The sequence below is a fragment of the Harpia harpyja genome, chromosome 16, assembly GCF_026419915.1.
Source record: "Harpia harpyja isolate bHarHar1 chromosome 16, bHarHar1 primary haplotype, whole genome shotgun sequence".
Classification (NCBI taxonomy): Eukaryota; Metazoa; Chordata; class Aves; order Accipitriformes; family Accipitridae; genus Harpia; species Harpia harpyja.
Genome location: NC_068955.1, coordinates 6,638,074 through 6,654,018, shown reverse-complemented (window position 1 = coordinate 6,654,018; position 15,945 = coordinate 6,638,074). Strand labels below are relative to the sequence as shown.

Here is a 15,945-nt window from a genome sequence, read left to right as displayed (position 1 = left end):
TCTCTAGGTTATGTTAACCTACATTGAGACTATTGACTAAGAGTAGATGAAAATGATTTACAAAGGAGAAAACATGACATTAAAAATCTGTCTAAAGTTGCTGAAAAGCAGCTGATGTGCCTCCATATGAAGCACGCCAGTGGAATGATGGGGGTGTGAATGTTCTGTGAATATTATTTTTTAACACCTCACTTGGGCAAGACATTCATTTTCAGATATAGAGCCTACAGGCTCTTTGAAAGCCCGTTAAGAGTAAATACAGAACTTGTTTTGTACTTAATGTGGTGTTAGGTCATGTTAGCTTAAATGCCTGAAGGCATTCCTAAATATGCTGATTTTTACCAACTCTTAGTTTATTTAGCCATTTCTTGAGAGAAGTGAATTTGGGTTTGGTTTTTTGAGGATGTGAAGTTTGCCTTCCAATGATGACTCACCCTCCCCCCCTTCTTCTAACGTGTGATGCAGAAAGTTTTGGAGATGGCATTCTTTTGTCACTGGGCTTTTCCACATGCTGGAATGTGCATGTTTTTCCAGGAAAGGTGACATTTTGCCCTTCTCTCTAAGCTAAGACACTGTTTCTTGTTTCTCTTGGTGTTTTTCTTCCTCAGTCCCACAGTTTTCTTTCTTTATCCATGGAATTTTATCTGTATTTCCCCAAGATATTTCAACATAGATCCATCTGGCCAATTTAAGGAACTATGTAAACTGAGATCCCCGCAGGATATGCATATTGGCTTTCAAGACTGTGTTCTTCAACTACGGACTTTGATTTTGTGCAGCATGCCCTATCTGTTGTTTAGATGCCTTAGCAAGGCACTGATGGTTTCCTCCCTCCTGCTCCTGGAATGTGAAGGAAACTTGTGGAGAAAGACAGTACTAAGAAAAAATTTAAGTCTGAAATAAATGAGGAAAAGAGCAAATTTGATTTTTATTTCTTGATCTTGTGTCCTCTGAGCTTTACCTGCAGGAAGTGTCAATAGTCTCATACTTTTGAGGTGATAGTGAAAAACCTGGAGGAGAAAGGTGAAGAAAAGTGTTTATGCATTTAGTGTATCTCTTTATCTTGTTTTCTTGCTGCTTAGTAAGTAACATCATCATAATTTTAGCGATTTAGAGGAGTTTGTGCCTCTGAAGACGTCAGAGTTTTTTTTTTAAAGGGTGCTGGTAAACAGTTAAATCTCTTCTCTGGATTTTGACAGCAGGATAGGTAGTATTTGGTGATGAACAGATATCCTAATCTGGGGAAACTAAGAATAGTTAGAAACCCCACAACTTTCATCTGCCTTGTGGCTGTTTCTATCCTCAAAATCCCTCCCTCCCCCACTGCAAGCGGCCTTCTACCCCCCTAAATTTCTGTATGAGTGGAAGTGCAATACTTTCTCAAGTGTGAGATTGAACAGAAGAGCCGCAGAAACCCTTTTGCTCCTCTCTAAAATGGAAAAGATTTGGGCCATTGATAGTGAACGTGGTCAATAATGTTGAAAGTAGCCTTCTGAAAGGCTCCCCTTTTTGTCCAGGTTGTTAGCTGTAATGAAGGAAGTCATCTTGGAGCCTCACTACAAGCCACGTAAGCGTAATGAAATCTTCTCTAGTTTTGTACCAAACTCCGCTTCTTAGCATATGTTGAACTGGAAAGTGATAAAAAGCAATGGTTTATAGCAATTGGTGAAGAAAGAGAATGGTGCTTCAGAAGTCGTACGCAGAGGCCAGTTGGTTTTGCTGCTTTAGCTGCTTTGGACCAGAACGTGTGTCCATGCTGCTTGTGCTGTCTTCTGAGGTCTTTGATCACACGGCAGTGATACTTATCTGAGGCTTAACATGAGCTATGCAAGTTCTTTCTTTTCTGGCCTTTGAGGCAGGGGAGCTGGATATCTGCTTTTCTTCGCTTAAATCCCTCTTATCTGTAGCTTTGCAATATTGAATATTTGTGCACTGTCTTTTGGGGATAGTGGACAGTGCAGAGAGACTGTGAGGTGTTGTTTGTCATCAGTGCATTACATGCATTTTGAACTGTGGCAACATCATTGATTTGGTAGTATGTTATGCTGCGAGATAAGCCTCTGTCTAGAATAAAAGAGCAGCTGGGTGAGTAGCTAGCTGTAACTTAATCCCGGAGGGTGGGAGGAGGATGAGAACAGAAAGACATTAGGCAACTGGTAGGTACTTAACTTCAAAAATAGAAGGAATTGGACCAAAAATTTTGAAGTATGAATATCAGAGGTAACAGTGAATCTCACCCTACACTTGAAAAGAAATGCTGGTAAGAAATATTTTGCGCTTCATCAGACGAGCATTTAATTATTGCTCTCTGATGCTGTCGCCTGCAGGTTTTAGTGCTGGAGTCTAGTGTAGGTCTGGCTCTGGCCAGACAGTGAAATTGCTACAACCCTCTTGTTTCTTTGTAGCAGAGCTCTTAAACGTCAAAGGCTGAAGTGATAGGTGGTTCACCATGTACACCTTTATGTCCCCTTGATGTGATTGGTTAGGTCCTAGATAAGCCCCTGCCTCTCCAGTGACAAGTGCTTTTTTTTAAGCAGAGTGGTTGTGACACTGGCCTAGACATTCTTGTATCTGGTTTAAAAAAAATAACCAAACAAAAACCAAGCGAAAAAAACCCACCTAAAAAAACCCCACATGACTCTGCTTTCCCTGCTAATGATGCCTTTACTGTGTTCTCATAAATTTATGATTCATTGGCAGCTGGGCTGGGGAGTATTGTCAGTTTTTGAATAATGTTTCTGGACAGTTTTGAATGTTTCTGTTCAGTTCCCCACCCCCCTTTCCTCCACCCCCCTTCAATTTATCTAGCGCTAGCAGCATTAGAAATGGGAGGATTGAAGCAGTGTTTGAAGTGTGATGGTGCCACAGCAGCTATGCTGGCACATCAGGATGGCTCAGTGGAGGGTCTGAGAGCACCAGAACTGGGGCAAGAGCTGAGCAAAAATGCGCCAGGAGATGGTTAGGCTGGCAGCTGTGGAGGGACAGCTTACAGCTGCAGGGCCAATGAAATGCAGTTAGATTGCTTAACAGCTTGCCATCCTGGCAAGATGGAGATTTTTAAAAAATTTTTTTTAACCTTCACCACTATATACCCAATCTTATGATCCTGCCCCTTTTTTTGGTATTATCAGACCCTCCTGTGAGCCAGTTTAACTCCCTGAGGTGGCAGAATGCTGCCTGTTCTTTGGGACAGGAGAGCAAAAGTTGCCCTTGAGGCAGCTGTCACAGGTGGCACTCCAGCTTGGATTGCTTGTTGTGTGCTCAGCCTCCCTATCTTGTTTGGTTTTTAGATGGCAAGTTTTTTTGGGTTAGATAACATCTTAGTGTTTGTAAACCTGCAGTGCTGCCCAAATGTGACTTGTAAATACATGCTCTGCCTTCTCGTACCTGTTGCTGCAGATAAACTGAGTTCTCCAACTGCACAGATGGCTTCTTTTATCTTAATATTTGGCTTGTCTGAAGGGGATCAGTTTACTTAATTTGTCTAATTCATAATCCCATCTCAGTGGGATCTATATGCACGGGCTCTGTACTTGTTCTTTGTAGAATTGCTTTTGTTGATGTGTAAGTCGTCCCCTCCCCTCCTCCCTGCTCTGCTAAATTGAATATTGGCCTAACTCTGTAAGTCCTCTGTAAGAGGGCTTAGAAGGATTATTTTCATATTAGATAGGGTCAATTTTAATAAAAACTGGGGAACAAATAAACTAGTCTCGTTCTAAACTGCTGCATGTTCTTTTTTAATTTCCAACCTGAAGAACAGGATGATATTCACTTGAAATAATTTTGTTGGTTTGGGTTTTTTCCATTGCAACTGACAACTTTCCCTGAGGAAAAATTCATTGTCTTGGCAGCCTGTTGCATAATTCAGTACAGATGATTACTGTTTGCTAAACCTCTAGTTTTGGTTGGAGCAGTTCTTGACAGAACAAGGACCCCCATTGCCATCTGTTAGTATTGTCTTTTGGTTTTTCTCCTCCCCAGTATCTGTAAATACGTCTGGAATCTGTATGTGAAATAAACATTTGTATTCTGTTTCTTTCTGCTTATGGTACAGAGCTTCCAGAAACTTTATGTTTCTGGGGGGGAAAGATTCAACTATAGGGGACAGAGTTGTAGTTGGCTGTGCAGTGAGGGGGTGTGTGTATGCACTAGACAGTGAGTATTAGGATTTTTTCTAATCCTTGTCTGTGATTCACTGCAAAACTGTAAGAAGGTGTTTGGGTGCAGTTCTTCAGGATCTTGGTGGTAAGTGGATGTGTTTTCACCCTTAAGAAAGGGGCAGAGGGTAGTTGAAACAGTAAAGGGCTAAATTAGTCTCAGGTTGCCCTCCAGCCAGAGGAAATGGTCTTGCTACCTTTTGTGGTAGTGACCCAGTTTGTATGGTCAGGAAAATTGAAATATTTATTTAAATAAGTGACCAGAATACAAATAAAAGCTTGGTCTGTGTATTCCACTTCATAACACAGCTTGTTGCTGTGGTTTGTAAGCATATACTCATATGAAGTGTTCGTTTTCCTTATCTTTCAGTTAGGAGTGTCTGCCTGGTTTATGCAGCTATATATGAAGTGTGTCTGAACTTGGTGCTTCATGTCTGTGGATGTCCCTTTCCACATCTTTAGTGTGTAATTTTGTTATAATTGAGATTTGAAAGTGCTTTGTGAGACACAGTACGCCTGCATTGGCAGTGCTGGTTTAAGGTATTCTTGTTCTTACAGCAGCCAGGGGGTGCTTGCACATGTGCTGCAAACTTCTCCCCTTACCTCCTCGAGCCCTCTCAGCAGCCAAATTTGCAGACTGCTCTTGGCAAGGGCTCTGAACAATTTGCAATGTGGACCTGCAAAAGATTGCTCCTTCTGAAGAGGGGCTTTGAGTGTGCTGCATGCTCTGGCACCTGGGACACGCAGGGGGAAATATCTTTGCCTGCTGTTGCTGCTGAAGACAAAGTATTGTCGAAGCATGGCCTTACTCAGATGAATTCTGCTGGAGCTGCTGGTTTGGAAATGTGTTGTAAATTTTAAAATGGTAGAAATGAAAAATCTCATTTTGTTGCCACTGTTTATATTTCATGAGAAAGCAAGTACCTCAAAGTACTAAAACGAAGAAGGGAGGTTGAACTTGGTTACCTCTAGCAGACTTCTTCAGGAGAAGTAACTACTGAACTTTTATGCTTGTTTGCTTCAGATTTTAGGATTGCTTTAAAAATGTTGAGGTTACCTATTGCTGTGTCTCTACTTACCAGGCAGTTGCTGGGCTTCCTGTTGCCCTTTTCTGTGCTTGTTTACAGATGCAGATTTTCTCTTAGGTTTAAATTATACTTGATTTTTTTGCTTAAGTTCCATTTTGTCTTTTACCTTAAAGTAGAAATAAATTTCACAAGCTAAGAAAGCAATAGTGAATTCTAGTGTATATCAGGAAAACTTATTAACATTTTGGAAACTCAGGAGCTTATGAAAGGAGTTTAATTTTCTTGTAAACTAGAGATTGCTCTTTCCTTGGAAGGAAAATACTCTATTCTGCTCACTTCTTTCCTGTCTTCTTTCTGCAAAACGATGCCCCTTCTCATGCTTTATTTGAGGTGTGACTGCAGAACAGATTGTATACTTCTACACTGTAAGGTATTGTCAAAGGAAATGAGAGTGTTTAGTTGCAGCTAAAATTTTGTTTAATCAGTCCATATTGCTTTCTTCTTCAAAATTCCTTGAAATGGAATGATGAGGAGAGTAGTTATTTTTGCTGGGGGCAGCAGCAGGAGTGAAAAAGCTGCATTTTAAGAAATATGGGAATGACAGAAGCTTAAAAAAAATTGTAACACACCTGATGTGTGTTTATGTTTATACTAGAGAGCACAGACTTGGGTTTCACCTCCTTAATGTCACCCTATGGTGCAAATGGAGGAACAGGTCTGTGTGTTTTGAAATGAGTTTTGCTGATGGGAGTCATTTGTCCTTACAGTTGTCTTGCGTTACTTTTGGATTACATAAAAGGGGAGTGCGGTGCAAGTTTCCCTGCTTTATTGTTCAGTTGAGAGAATCATGAGCAGTCCTACACTGTGTTTATGATGCAATGATAAATCCTAAATCATCAACACATTTCTAAAAAATGAGTGATGTGCCGATATCTCATGATGCTTCTTTTGCTGGTTGCAGAGGAGCAGCTGGGGGGAAGCACTGTGTTCTCTACTCAGTGGTTTGCGAGTTAAAAGAACAAGTTGAGTCTTGTCCTCTCAGTAGGAAGAAGACAATAGCACCCAGAGGAAGCTTAGCACTTGGATTAAAATGCTTTCTTACTTTGAATTTTAACCTTTCTGAGAGGTTTGTGTGGAAGTGACTTGCTGCTGAAAAAGATTGAAACTAGAATGGGATACCTTGTAGAGAAAGTAGGCGATTAAATGGTCTTGCTTGGACAGACTATGTGCAAGATACAGAGTTTGTAGACATGGATAGTGTGCCAAATATCGAAGAACTGGGGAAAACAAAAGTTTGGCGTTTCTGAACTGAAAAGTTCTGATACTCAAAGCTAGTGTTTTCAACGAATATTTGACTGTAGGGAAAGGGAGACTTCTCGGACACAAGGAAGAAATTCTTTACAGTGAGGGTGGTGAGACAGTGGAACAGGTTGCCCAGAGAAGTTGTGGATCATAGAATCATAGAATGGTTTGGGTTGGAAGGGACCTTTAAAGGTCATCTAGTCCAACCCCCCTGCAATAAGTGGGGACATCTTCCAATAGATCAGGTTGCTCAGAGTCCCGTCCAACCTGACCTTGAATGTTTCCAGGGATGGGACATCGACCACCTCTCTGGGCAACCTGTTCCACTGTCTCACCACCCTCATCGTAAAAAATTTCTTCCTTGTGTCCGTCTGAATTTACCCTCTTTTAGTTTAAAACCATTACCCCTTGTCCTATTGCTACAGGCCCTATGAAAAGGTTTGTTCCCATCTTTCATATAAGCCCTCTTTAAGTACAGAAAGGCTGCAATAACGTCACCCTGGAGTCTTCTCTTCTCTGGGCTGAACAACCCCAACCTTTCTTCATAGGAGAGGTGTTCCATCGCTCTGATCATTTTTGTGGATGCCCCGTTATTGGAAGTGTTCAAGGTCAGGTTGGACGGGGCTTTCAGCAACCTGAAAGATGCTGAAAAGATGTCCATGCTCGTTGTGGGGGGGTGTGTGAATTAGATGATCTTTGAAGGTCCCTTCCAACCCAAACCATTCTGTGATTCTAGATTCTGCATCTGTAATAAGTACTGTGAAGCAGGGTGGGTACAAGTCCTGCATGTCCCTGACCCTGACACTTTTTGTACAGCTATTTCATCTGCCCTAGGGACAGCCCAGGTACTGGAGTCCGTACATCCAGGGGGGGTTGAAGTGCGCAGACCTCTGAAGGACTTTGGAGTACTCTGCATTGTGCTTAGGCATAGAAGGTGAATGAGCTCATCTCATCCTTAGTTTGAAAACTAACCTGAAGATTTTTGCTTTCAAATTAGTAGGAGGAAGGCTATTGCAAGTTGGAAGAGGATGTTAAGATGGTGGCAATAAGTTATACAAGCATATACTTTCAGTAAAAGAAAAACAGCAATTTAATTTAGCAACATTTATCCGTAAATAAGTTTTGTTTTAGCACTGTGGCAGCACACACACACATGCAGGGTGTCTTCAGCCTTCTAGGAGGATCTCGTCTAGTTCAGAAGTGGCAACCTCTATGCTGGAGCTCTTGGTGTGCCTGGTACAACAGGAGTGTTACTGGCACGTGTCATCCTGAAATTTGACCTGTTACATGTTAGTTTGAGATGTTGATTCAACCTCTGTAGGTGAGGATTGCTTTGTTTTACATTCCTGTGTACTTGTATAGGCAATATGTGGGGTATGCATAAAAGTTTCAGTTCAGCTGGAAAATGCCTCTGTGCCAGCTCTTGCTCAGGGCTTACAGTCAGCAGTGGGCTGAGGAGCTGGGAGCGTGTTTCTGCTGCTGTAAAACTTGCATGTCTGTGTACAGCTTGAGGTTTGACTGAGAGCCCCTGAAGCAGCAGTGCTTCTGCTCTGAGGTCTGCTCAGGTGCTGTGCCTGCCCTCCATCTTGTGCCTGTACAAGCTTTTTTTTCCAAAGGGATTGCATTTATTTATTTATTTTCCCTTGTAGGCAACTACCATGTTTAAGTCAAGGATTGATCCTATTCTCTACTGATCTTGGTGCAAAAGCAAGGTTACTTTTAGTCAATAGCAACTTCGAGCGTTAGTTAAATAGCTGAATGTAATTGCTCTCATCTGTGGTGTTGTGTGTGGGTTTTTTTGGTTTTTGGGGGGTTTTTTTTTGTTGTTGTGTGTGGGGTTTTTTTGTTTTGTTTTTGTTGGGTTTTTGGGTTTTTTTTGGTTTTTTTTTTTTGTTTTTAGAATTTGCCAGTAATTCCGCTTTTCAGGTGTGGGGTAAAATTTATGTTGCTTTCACTATAATACCTGTCTTCTGTGTAATCTGTCCAGTTACCCAAATCTGAACGTTGGGTGTAATCTCATACATACAGACTTGCTTAGCAATACGTTTCTGAGTAAATAGATCTTCCTGAAGTTAAAAAGTAAATGGTGAGCACAACTTTTCTGATTGTCTGTCTTAAACCAGAGTACACTGCAAGCTGGGAGCTCTTAAATCATTTATGCTTGCTTCGTCGTCATCCAGCAGCCTATTTACTGTGTTATGCTGTAGCCTTAAATTTGCATGTCTGCTGATGGAGTATAGAGTTATCAACACTTCTAATATATAGGAGGCATTGACTAATCTGATGATTCTTGTTTGTTCTATGGTAATTTCAAACAGATGCAAGTACTTGTTAATCTTCCAGTTCTTTTAGTTTTATTCCAACTTCAGCAGGCAAGGCTCATTTATTTTGTTAATTTGCTATGAATGTACTGTTGTTTTCTGTCTGAATTGCATACATCTCATTCAGCCAGAAGATTTAATTTGAAGATTGTATGCTTGACATCTAAGACACTTAAGCAGGGCTTGGAATTCCCCTTGCCATATGTAGATGCCCCGTGGCAGGTGTTTCCTTGGTGAAGCTGGTATTTTCAAAATACATCTGCTGAACAGGGCACATCATTCTTTCTGCCATCTTCTGAACTTCAGAACAATCTTCCTTGGATTCATTCAAGCCAAGGATGACTTTCTGTCTCGTTCTCAGTAAGTGCATAACCTTTTTTTTTTCTTTTCATCCGGTAGGAACAATACACGCTTGGCAGGTGCGGTGGCCCAGAACTGTTCACTCTTATTAGTGTTTACAAATAACCTTCATAGCATGGAGAGTCCTCAGCAGTCATTAAATAAGCGAGAAGTGAGAGATCTTGGCACCTCTTGAGCTATTCTGTCCCTGCCAGCATCAGAACCTCAGTATTTGAAGGCAAGAATTTGTGCTGGAAATGCTGGGTAGTTTCAGAGGTATCCTCACAGCTCAGGTGGAAGTCATGACAATGTTCTGATCAGAACAGTTTTTTCTGTTAATATTTTTTTTGCAAATAGCTCTCGTGCTGAGAGGCTGGAGAATGTAAATTGTATGTGTGTGCTTACGTGTGTGGGGTTCATAAAGCATTTAAGAATGTAAGAGGATTGCGGAGATTGAATCATTGTCTCAGTTGCTGTATGGCTTTCACCCTAGGAGTATGTAAATATTTTGATTATAAAGCATGTATCAGTTTGTGTTTAATGATTGATTCATGTTTAGAAGGGAGACGCTTATGGTTTATGTTTGCATTTTATACTTATTTTAATCATGCTTTGTTTTTTGTTTTTTTTTTGTTTGTTTGTTTTGTTTTTTTGTTTGTTTGTTTTTTTAATTGCAGCAGCTGTTGCCGGGTAAAAAGTTTTGGGAATCTGATGATTCCAGCAAAGATGGACCAAAAGGGATATTTCTGGGAGATCAGTGGAGAGACAGTGCTTGGGGAACATCAGGTAGCTCAATTATTTACTTAATTTAGTTGGGGTTGAATACAGAAATGTGCAACTCATCTACTCAAAATTGCTGGCCAGTCTGGATGACACAGCTTTTAAAAGATTTTAAAAAACATCTGTTTTACATAATAGAAAACTAATAGAAAAACCCACATTGCTTTGTGATAGAGTTAAAAGATATCCATAGTTATAAAAAGATTGTCTAATGTGAACGTGTGTACCCTCATGTTTGTCTGCTTAAAAATTTTAGATTGCCATTAAAATTTCAATTCAAATTTTCTGATGTATTTTCTGCCTTGGGATGGATTACTTCTAAGTTTGAACAAAGATATTGGAGAAAAAGATTAGTGAAAAAAAAAATCAAAACCAACCCCACAATTTTTTTAAATACTAAACCAACCAACCAAAACCTAACAACATTCAGTTTAAAAAAGAAAAAAAGTGATGTTTTGAATTAGTAGTGTTGAAGTTTATCTGCCAAGAATTTTGTTCTTGGATCAGACTGTCCCTTCTGTTGAATTTAAGGGGAGAGTGTTCAAGTTGGTTTTAGTTAAATGGCAAAAAATCACATGCATGTGCTTAATTTGGAATGATAACCTTTTACTTTTTATTTTCTGTGCTTTATATATGTAATGAATATGCTCCTTAAACACTGCTGAGTATCTCATGCAGTTTCGAAACAACTGCACAGAACTACAGCTCCAGGGGAGATGTGATTTAGAGCAACTTCACTGTTGTGTGGGTTTTTCCTGCCGAAAATATCCATTATTAGGGTGAAGGTATTGGGATAGTGATAAGGGCATTTTTTTATTATTTAAATTTCAAAATGGCTGTGAAAAGGGGATAAAGCTTCTTAAAATCTGATAGGCTGAACCTTGCAGTCTGGCTGAGTACTGGGGAGATTTGGGGGAGCTGCTGCCTCCAGCTGTCTGACTTGCCTGTCCACAGTGGATCTCCGTAGCAGCGCCTGCATCCAGACCTCAACAACAGTTTGTGCCTGGTTGTATTAATATAAACTGAAGTTGAGGGTGGATTAAAGGGCTGAGCCAGACTCTGAACAGCAACAGCTGAGAAGACTTTCTCCTTTGCTGCCTGTATTGTTGGGCTGGTTACATCCACCAGACAGGCAGGGTAGACATCTGGGGGAGGTAACCTCCTACGCTGGCTGATCACAAATCTCCGTGAGTCAAAGCTCTTCGTCTCATCTCTTCCTTTGTTTATTCTCAGTTAATCCTGTGCACCTTACAGCCTTTATTCCTGAGCCATGGCCTGCACTGATGTCTGTGAGTCAGTGAAGTCATAGTTTCCCCTTTTGCTCATCTAAAATGAAGAGAACAGCCATGTCTGAGCAGTTGCTCAAGGTCACTGCCCCAGAGCAAAGAGCACAACTTGGAGGTGGGGTGTGGAAGTGTCCTTGGCCAGAAGACTAGTTTGTTCCATGAACAGTGGAACTAATGAAGCCTAGTTTTCTGTAAGATGCCCTTCGCTCCATCCATTTTCCTTTCTGTCTGTGTCCACACTATGCACTGCAGTCCACCCGTATGGCTTTGGTTCTTCACTACTCTACCTTGAACTTGTAGGTTTAGAGCATTTAAAGCCAGTACTGCTAAAAGAAGCAGTCCTGTCTGATGCAGGCCACTCCTTTCTTCCCCTGCTGGTGGTACAAGTAGTTAATGCAGCAGTGCAATGAAACCTGCTGGGGAATTGATCTGGGTTAAAACTAGTTTTTCTCTTTTCTTTGTTAGCTTTATCCCCGAAAAATCTCCCCAGTCCACTTCACTTTGTGGCCACATAGATGCTTGTGCTGGCTTGAGGGAAAAGGCAGGAAGGTGTACGCAAGAGCAATGATAGAATAGAATTATTTCTCTTGACAGCCTATGCCTGCTTTATAAGGAAGCTACAGTATCAATATCATTGCATGTCCCTTCCACCATCCCCTGACAACTACTGTATCTACTGCATATTATTTTTGACTCACTGACTATTGCCAGTCTGAGCAGCCAGGAGCAGAGAACTTCTTCCCTTCCCTCGTTGGGGACGTAGGGTCACTTTCTCCTGCCCAGACAGCAATTTTTGCAGAGCTTGTAACGACTTGGAGGCCATCTAACCTTAGTCTGTTCTGGTGGGATCTCAAACCCTCACGCTGCAGGGATGATAAAGGGATGATGGGGCTTATGCAGGAGGACAGGTGATGAGGAAGAAGAAATTAAGTTCTCAAACTTTTTATCGAGGAAATAGCAGCTAAGAGAAACACTGATCATGACACAAATATGGTAGTTCATATGACCAAGAAAACAAATGTAGGCTGGTGTAATGGTAGGGTGATGTTTTAAATGACAAACCAAGACTGATTGTTTTTTCACTGTACTAATGCAAGAGTTTTACTAAAACTAAAAACTAGAACTTTGTTTTTTTAATTACGACCTTTACTTAGAGGCTTAAATTTCTGAAATTCTATGATTTTAGACTTTAAATGTAGTTATTGCTTGTAGGTTTACAGGTTCTAATATTTAAAAAATAAGAAAGCCATCCTGCTTTTTCTAATGGACATCATCAGAGTCAAAAAGTTGGCACTTCTTAGTACAATTAAGACCCTAGAGAGTACATATTTAATGACTTGCCTCCTTTGAATAGTTGGATCTACTTATAAGAATTACACATGTTTTTGTTCCAGATCACTCTGTTTCCCAACCAATTATGGTTCAGAGAAGACCTGGTCAGGGGTTTCATGTGAATAGTGAAGTCAACTCAGTGCTTTCACCACGGTCAGAGAGTGGAGGACTTGGAGTTAGCATGGTGGAGTATGTGTTGAGCTCATCTCCTGGAGATTCCTGCCTAAGGAAAGGAGGATTTGTAAGTGTGCCTGATTCTGACATTTGAGTTCCCATTATGTTATTTTCTCCATTTGCTGCTTGGTTTGTTTGTTTCTTAATCCATTCCTAAAGGCAGATGTTTCTTCTTTCTTTTATTTGCTCTTAGTTTAGCTGTCTTTCTTAAAATGGTAGGCTAGCAATTTAACCGTTGTTCTTGACTTAGGGGTTGCAGTATGGGAGATGGGTGTAAAGGATTGTGAAGGTTGCTGACATTCCCTGGTTCTTTGGATAAGCACACTGGCAGTAACACCCCATCTAAGCTTGTCGTTGGAACAGTATGCAAATATACCTGTGGTTTTTGAATGAGCGTGTGGCTGCTTTGTTGCTGGCTAAGAACAAAAAGCTCCATGTAATGATGCTAGAAACGTAATGTAGCTACAAAAGCCACTCCAGCAGGGGAATGCTTTCAAGGGCATATCGCTTCCTATGGAGAAATGGCATTAGTTACTGCTTTTTGGGGTGGGGAAGGGAGTACAGTTGCTGCTGCCTCGAATCTAAGGATGTAGTGAGAGAGGCAAAATCAAGTCCCATCCCTGTAGTGGGGAAAAAGGGGGCTGCATCTCAACTCTACCTCATCAGCCAAGTGCTAGGTCAGGAATTGTTGAAAACCATAAAAGTGGAGTAGGTTTGTTGCTGTTAGACTGCTGTGCTCATCTGTTCAGGGAGCTGATTTGTGGTTTCCTTCATCCATCCTCTTATTTTTGTCCCTCATTAGTGGGCACCTGATAACCTTGTTGAACCCTGAGCCTGAGCAAGATGATTTTTGAGAAATGAGCAGGCAGTGGAAGGAGCCAATTTATCATCCGAATTGGGCACCTGATAGTGGGCACCTGATAACCTTGTTGAACCCTGAGCCTAAGAAAGATGATTTCTGAGAAATGAACAGTCAGTGGAAGGAGCCAATTTATCATCCGAATTGGGGTTTAGAGAGGTGTCTGCTCTGCAGCATTGATAGTCAGGATGCCAGTTCTGAAATGAAGGGTCTCACTGGTGAATATCACATTGTGTGGGTGAGAATTGGGCTCCAAATTTGTATTTACAATTGGCATTTCCAAGTCTGCCCTTTAATATTAAGGAAGCACGATTTTATTTTCTTTAAAAAGAAGCATCAGAAGATGATTGCTTTTAAAACAATCTTTTTTTCTAAATGTGGGGGGGAAAATCCCCCCGCTCCAATTAGAGAGAATTGGAAAATGTAGTTGATAGAGGGTTCAAATGCCCTGTTACTTATGGAGTACTTTTCCCTCAAATGAGGTGGAAGACAGGGTTTGAATGTCTGTTTTTGTGACAGCACCAAAGCTGTCTCTGATAAATATGTTTATATGCCCCTTGCTGTTTTTTATCATAAATTATGTTGTTTTTCCTTTCCCTTTTGTTGTTCAAAACTCTGCCCCTGGCATAATCACCCTTTATTCTTCTCCCAAGTGAAACAAAATGCAGACATTAAGGGCAGAAATGCTGCAGATGTAATACCACTCATAAAATGCTCAATAGAACAGAAATCCTTTTTTTCCTTCCCCCCCCCCCTTCCCCCCCCCCCCCCCCCCAAAAAAAAGTGCTTTGGGATTGTATGAACCAATGATCAAGCTAGTTATTGACTTGAGTGCTCTTAAATGAGCCATACCTTGGAATTCACTGTGCAAATCAGTGTGCAAATCACAGTAATCCCCCCCAAAGGGTGAGGTGATCCTGTTCTGCTCAAATACATGCGCTTGTCCAGTCAATTACTGCATCTTTGACAGAGACAGTGATTTTCGGAGAGGCACTAATGCAGTTTGTACCCCTTCAGTACATGCTGTCGTATTTAAAAGTTCCTGAGTTAATTTTGAAGTGCCTAAATCCCATCTAGAAAGAGGATTTGGATAAGTATTCTTTAAAATTATTTTGGGGTGGGATTTTTAGAGCCTATAGAAGCAGACCCTGAATTACTAAATGGAAGAAACTGAGTGGATAGATAAAACCTCTCTTGGAAGAGTGAGAACTAGTTCCCTTCTTTCTTCGATTATGATTGACTATTTTGCTTTTTTACGTTTTTATTTGTAAGAACTAATGTTTGCAAGTGACTTACTTTATTGTGACATGTTTCCTTGATTTGTTACCATTTTGGAATAAAAGTAAAATTGATCTGAAAACTAAGCTTATTAAAAATAATGTCTCTTTTGCCTAGGGGCCAAGGGATGCAGAGAATGATGAGAATGACAAAGGGGATAAGAAAAATAAGGGCACATTTGATGGCGATAAATTAGGAGATCTGAAGGAGGAGGGGGATGTGATGGATAAAACAAATGGTTTGCCTGTGCAGAATGGAATCGACGCAGATGTCAAAGACTTCAGGTATGTGCACCATTAGTTAATAATTAATCAGTGTCACACAACATTTTTTGAAAGATTTTCCATGCTCTGGTGAAAAAGCCTTTGACTCATTGAAACAGTATCATAAGGATGTTATAATGTACGCAGGGAAGCACTGTGAGAAGGTGGAGGATAGCATCTGATAGCTTTAGTCTGTGCAGACCTAGTTCTGTATATTGTAATCTTGGTTTATTTTCACGCCTGTTTTTAATTAATCTGCATGGGATTCCTATGGAAATACCTACTAAAGATGTTGACTCTGCTTATATACTAGTCTAAATTATAGTTGGGGTTTTGGACTTATTCCCTGTAGCTCTCAAGAGATTAAAGGCTTTTGAAATTGTGGCTATTAATGTTATCAATGCATTCGTATTTCTTGCTAGCTTACCTACTTGCTGTGCCTCATTGACATGCAGGAAAACTGTAAAAGCAAAACAAATGTGCTGTGAGGTGCATACTGCTGGCCCTTGCATTGAGATGAACCATTTCCCACTCGAGTCAAATACTTACGTTAGGTAATTAGGAAACCATGGCAGCTACTTTAGAAAGGTTTCAAGTGAGATACAGCGCCAGAGCATCACGTGGTTAATAACTACCAAATAGCTTTATGAAAAAATAACCTTGGTATTTCTGAAATCCTGTCTTCTTGTGAATCTCTCAGTTGAGGAGAAAAAAGAAACAATTTTTTTTTACACTCGTACTGTAACAGATACTTGAGTCAGGGGGACTGAGGGTTTTGTGGGTGGGGTTTTTTGTTTGTTTTTTTTAAATACATAAATTGCTCTGT

At 40.6% G+C, this 15,945-nt stretch overlaps 1 protein-coding gene across 12 annotated transcripts in view; it reads left to right on the top strand.

Moving 5' to 3' along the window:
* PUM1 (pumilio RNA binding family member 1) overlaps window positions 1–15,945 on the top strand; it is a 77,923-nt gene that overhangs the window by 21,121 nt on the left and 40,857 nt on the right. For 7 of the 12 annotated variants that reach the window (XR_008238825.1, XM_052811854.1, XM_052811853.1 and 4 more), the window contains 3 exons: window positions 9,825–9,933; window positions 12,608–12,786; window positions 14,974–15,140. Coding sequence is in view for 11 of the 12 variants with exons in the window: in XM_052811854.1 (XP_052667814.1) it covers window positions 9,825–9,933; window positions 12,608–12,786; window positions 14,974–15,140 (455 nt within the window). In the remaining variant the exon portion in view is untranslated. Of the gene's footprint in view, window positions 1–9,150; window positions 9,169–9,824; window positions 9,934–11,202; window positions 11,405–12,607; window positions 12,787–14,973; window positions 15,141–15,945 lie in introns of those variants that run through there. The other 5 variants (XM_052811859.1, XM_052811850.1, XM_052811856.1 and 2 more) reach the window with 3 other exon arrangements.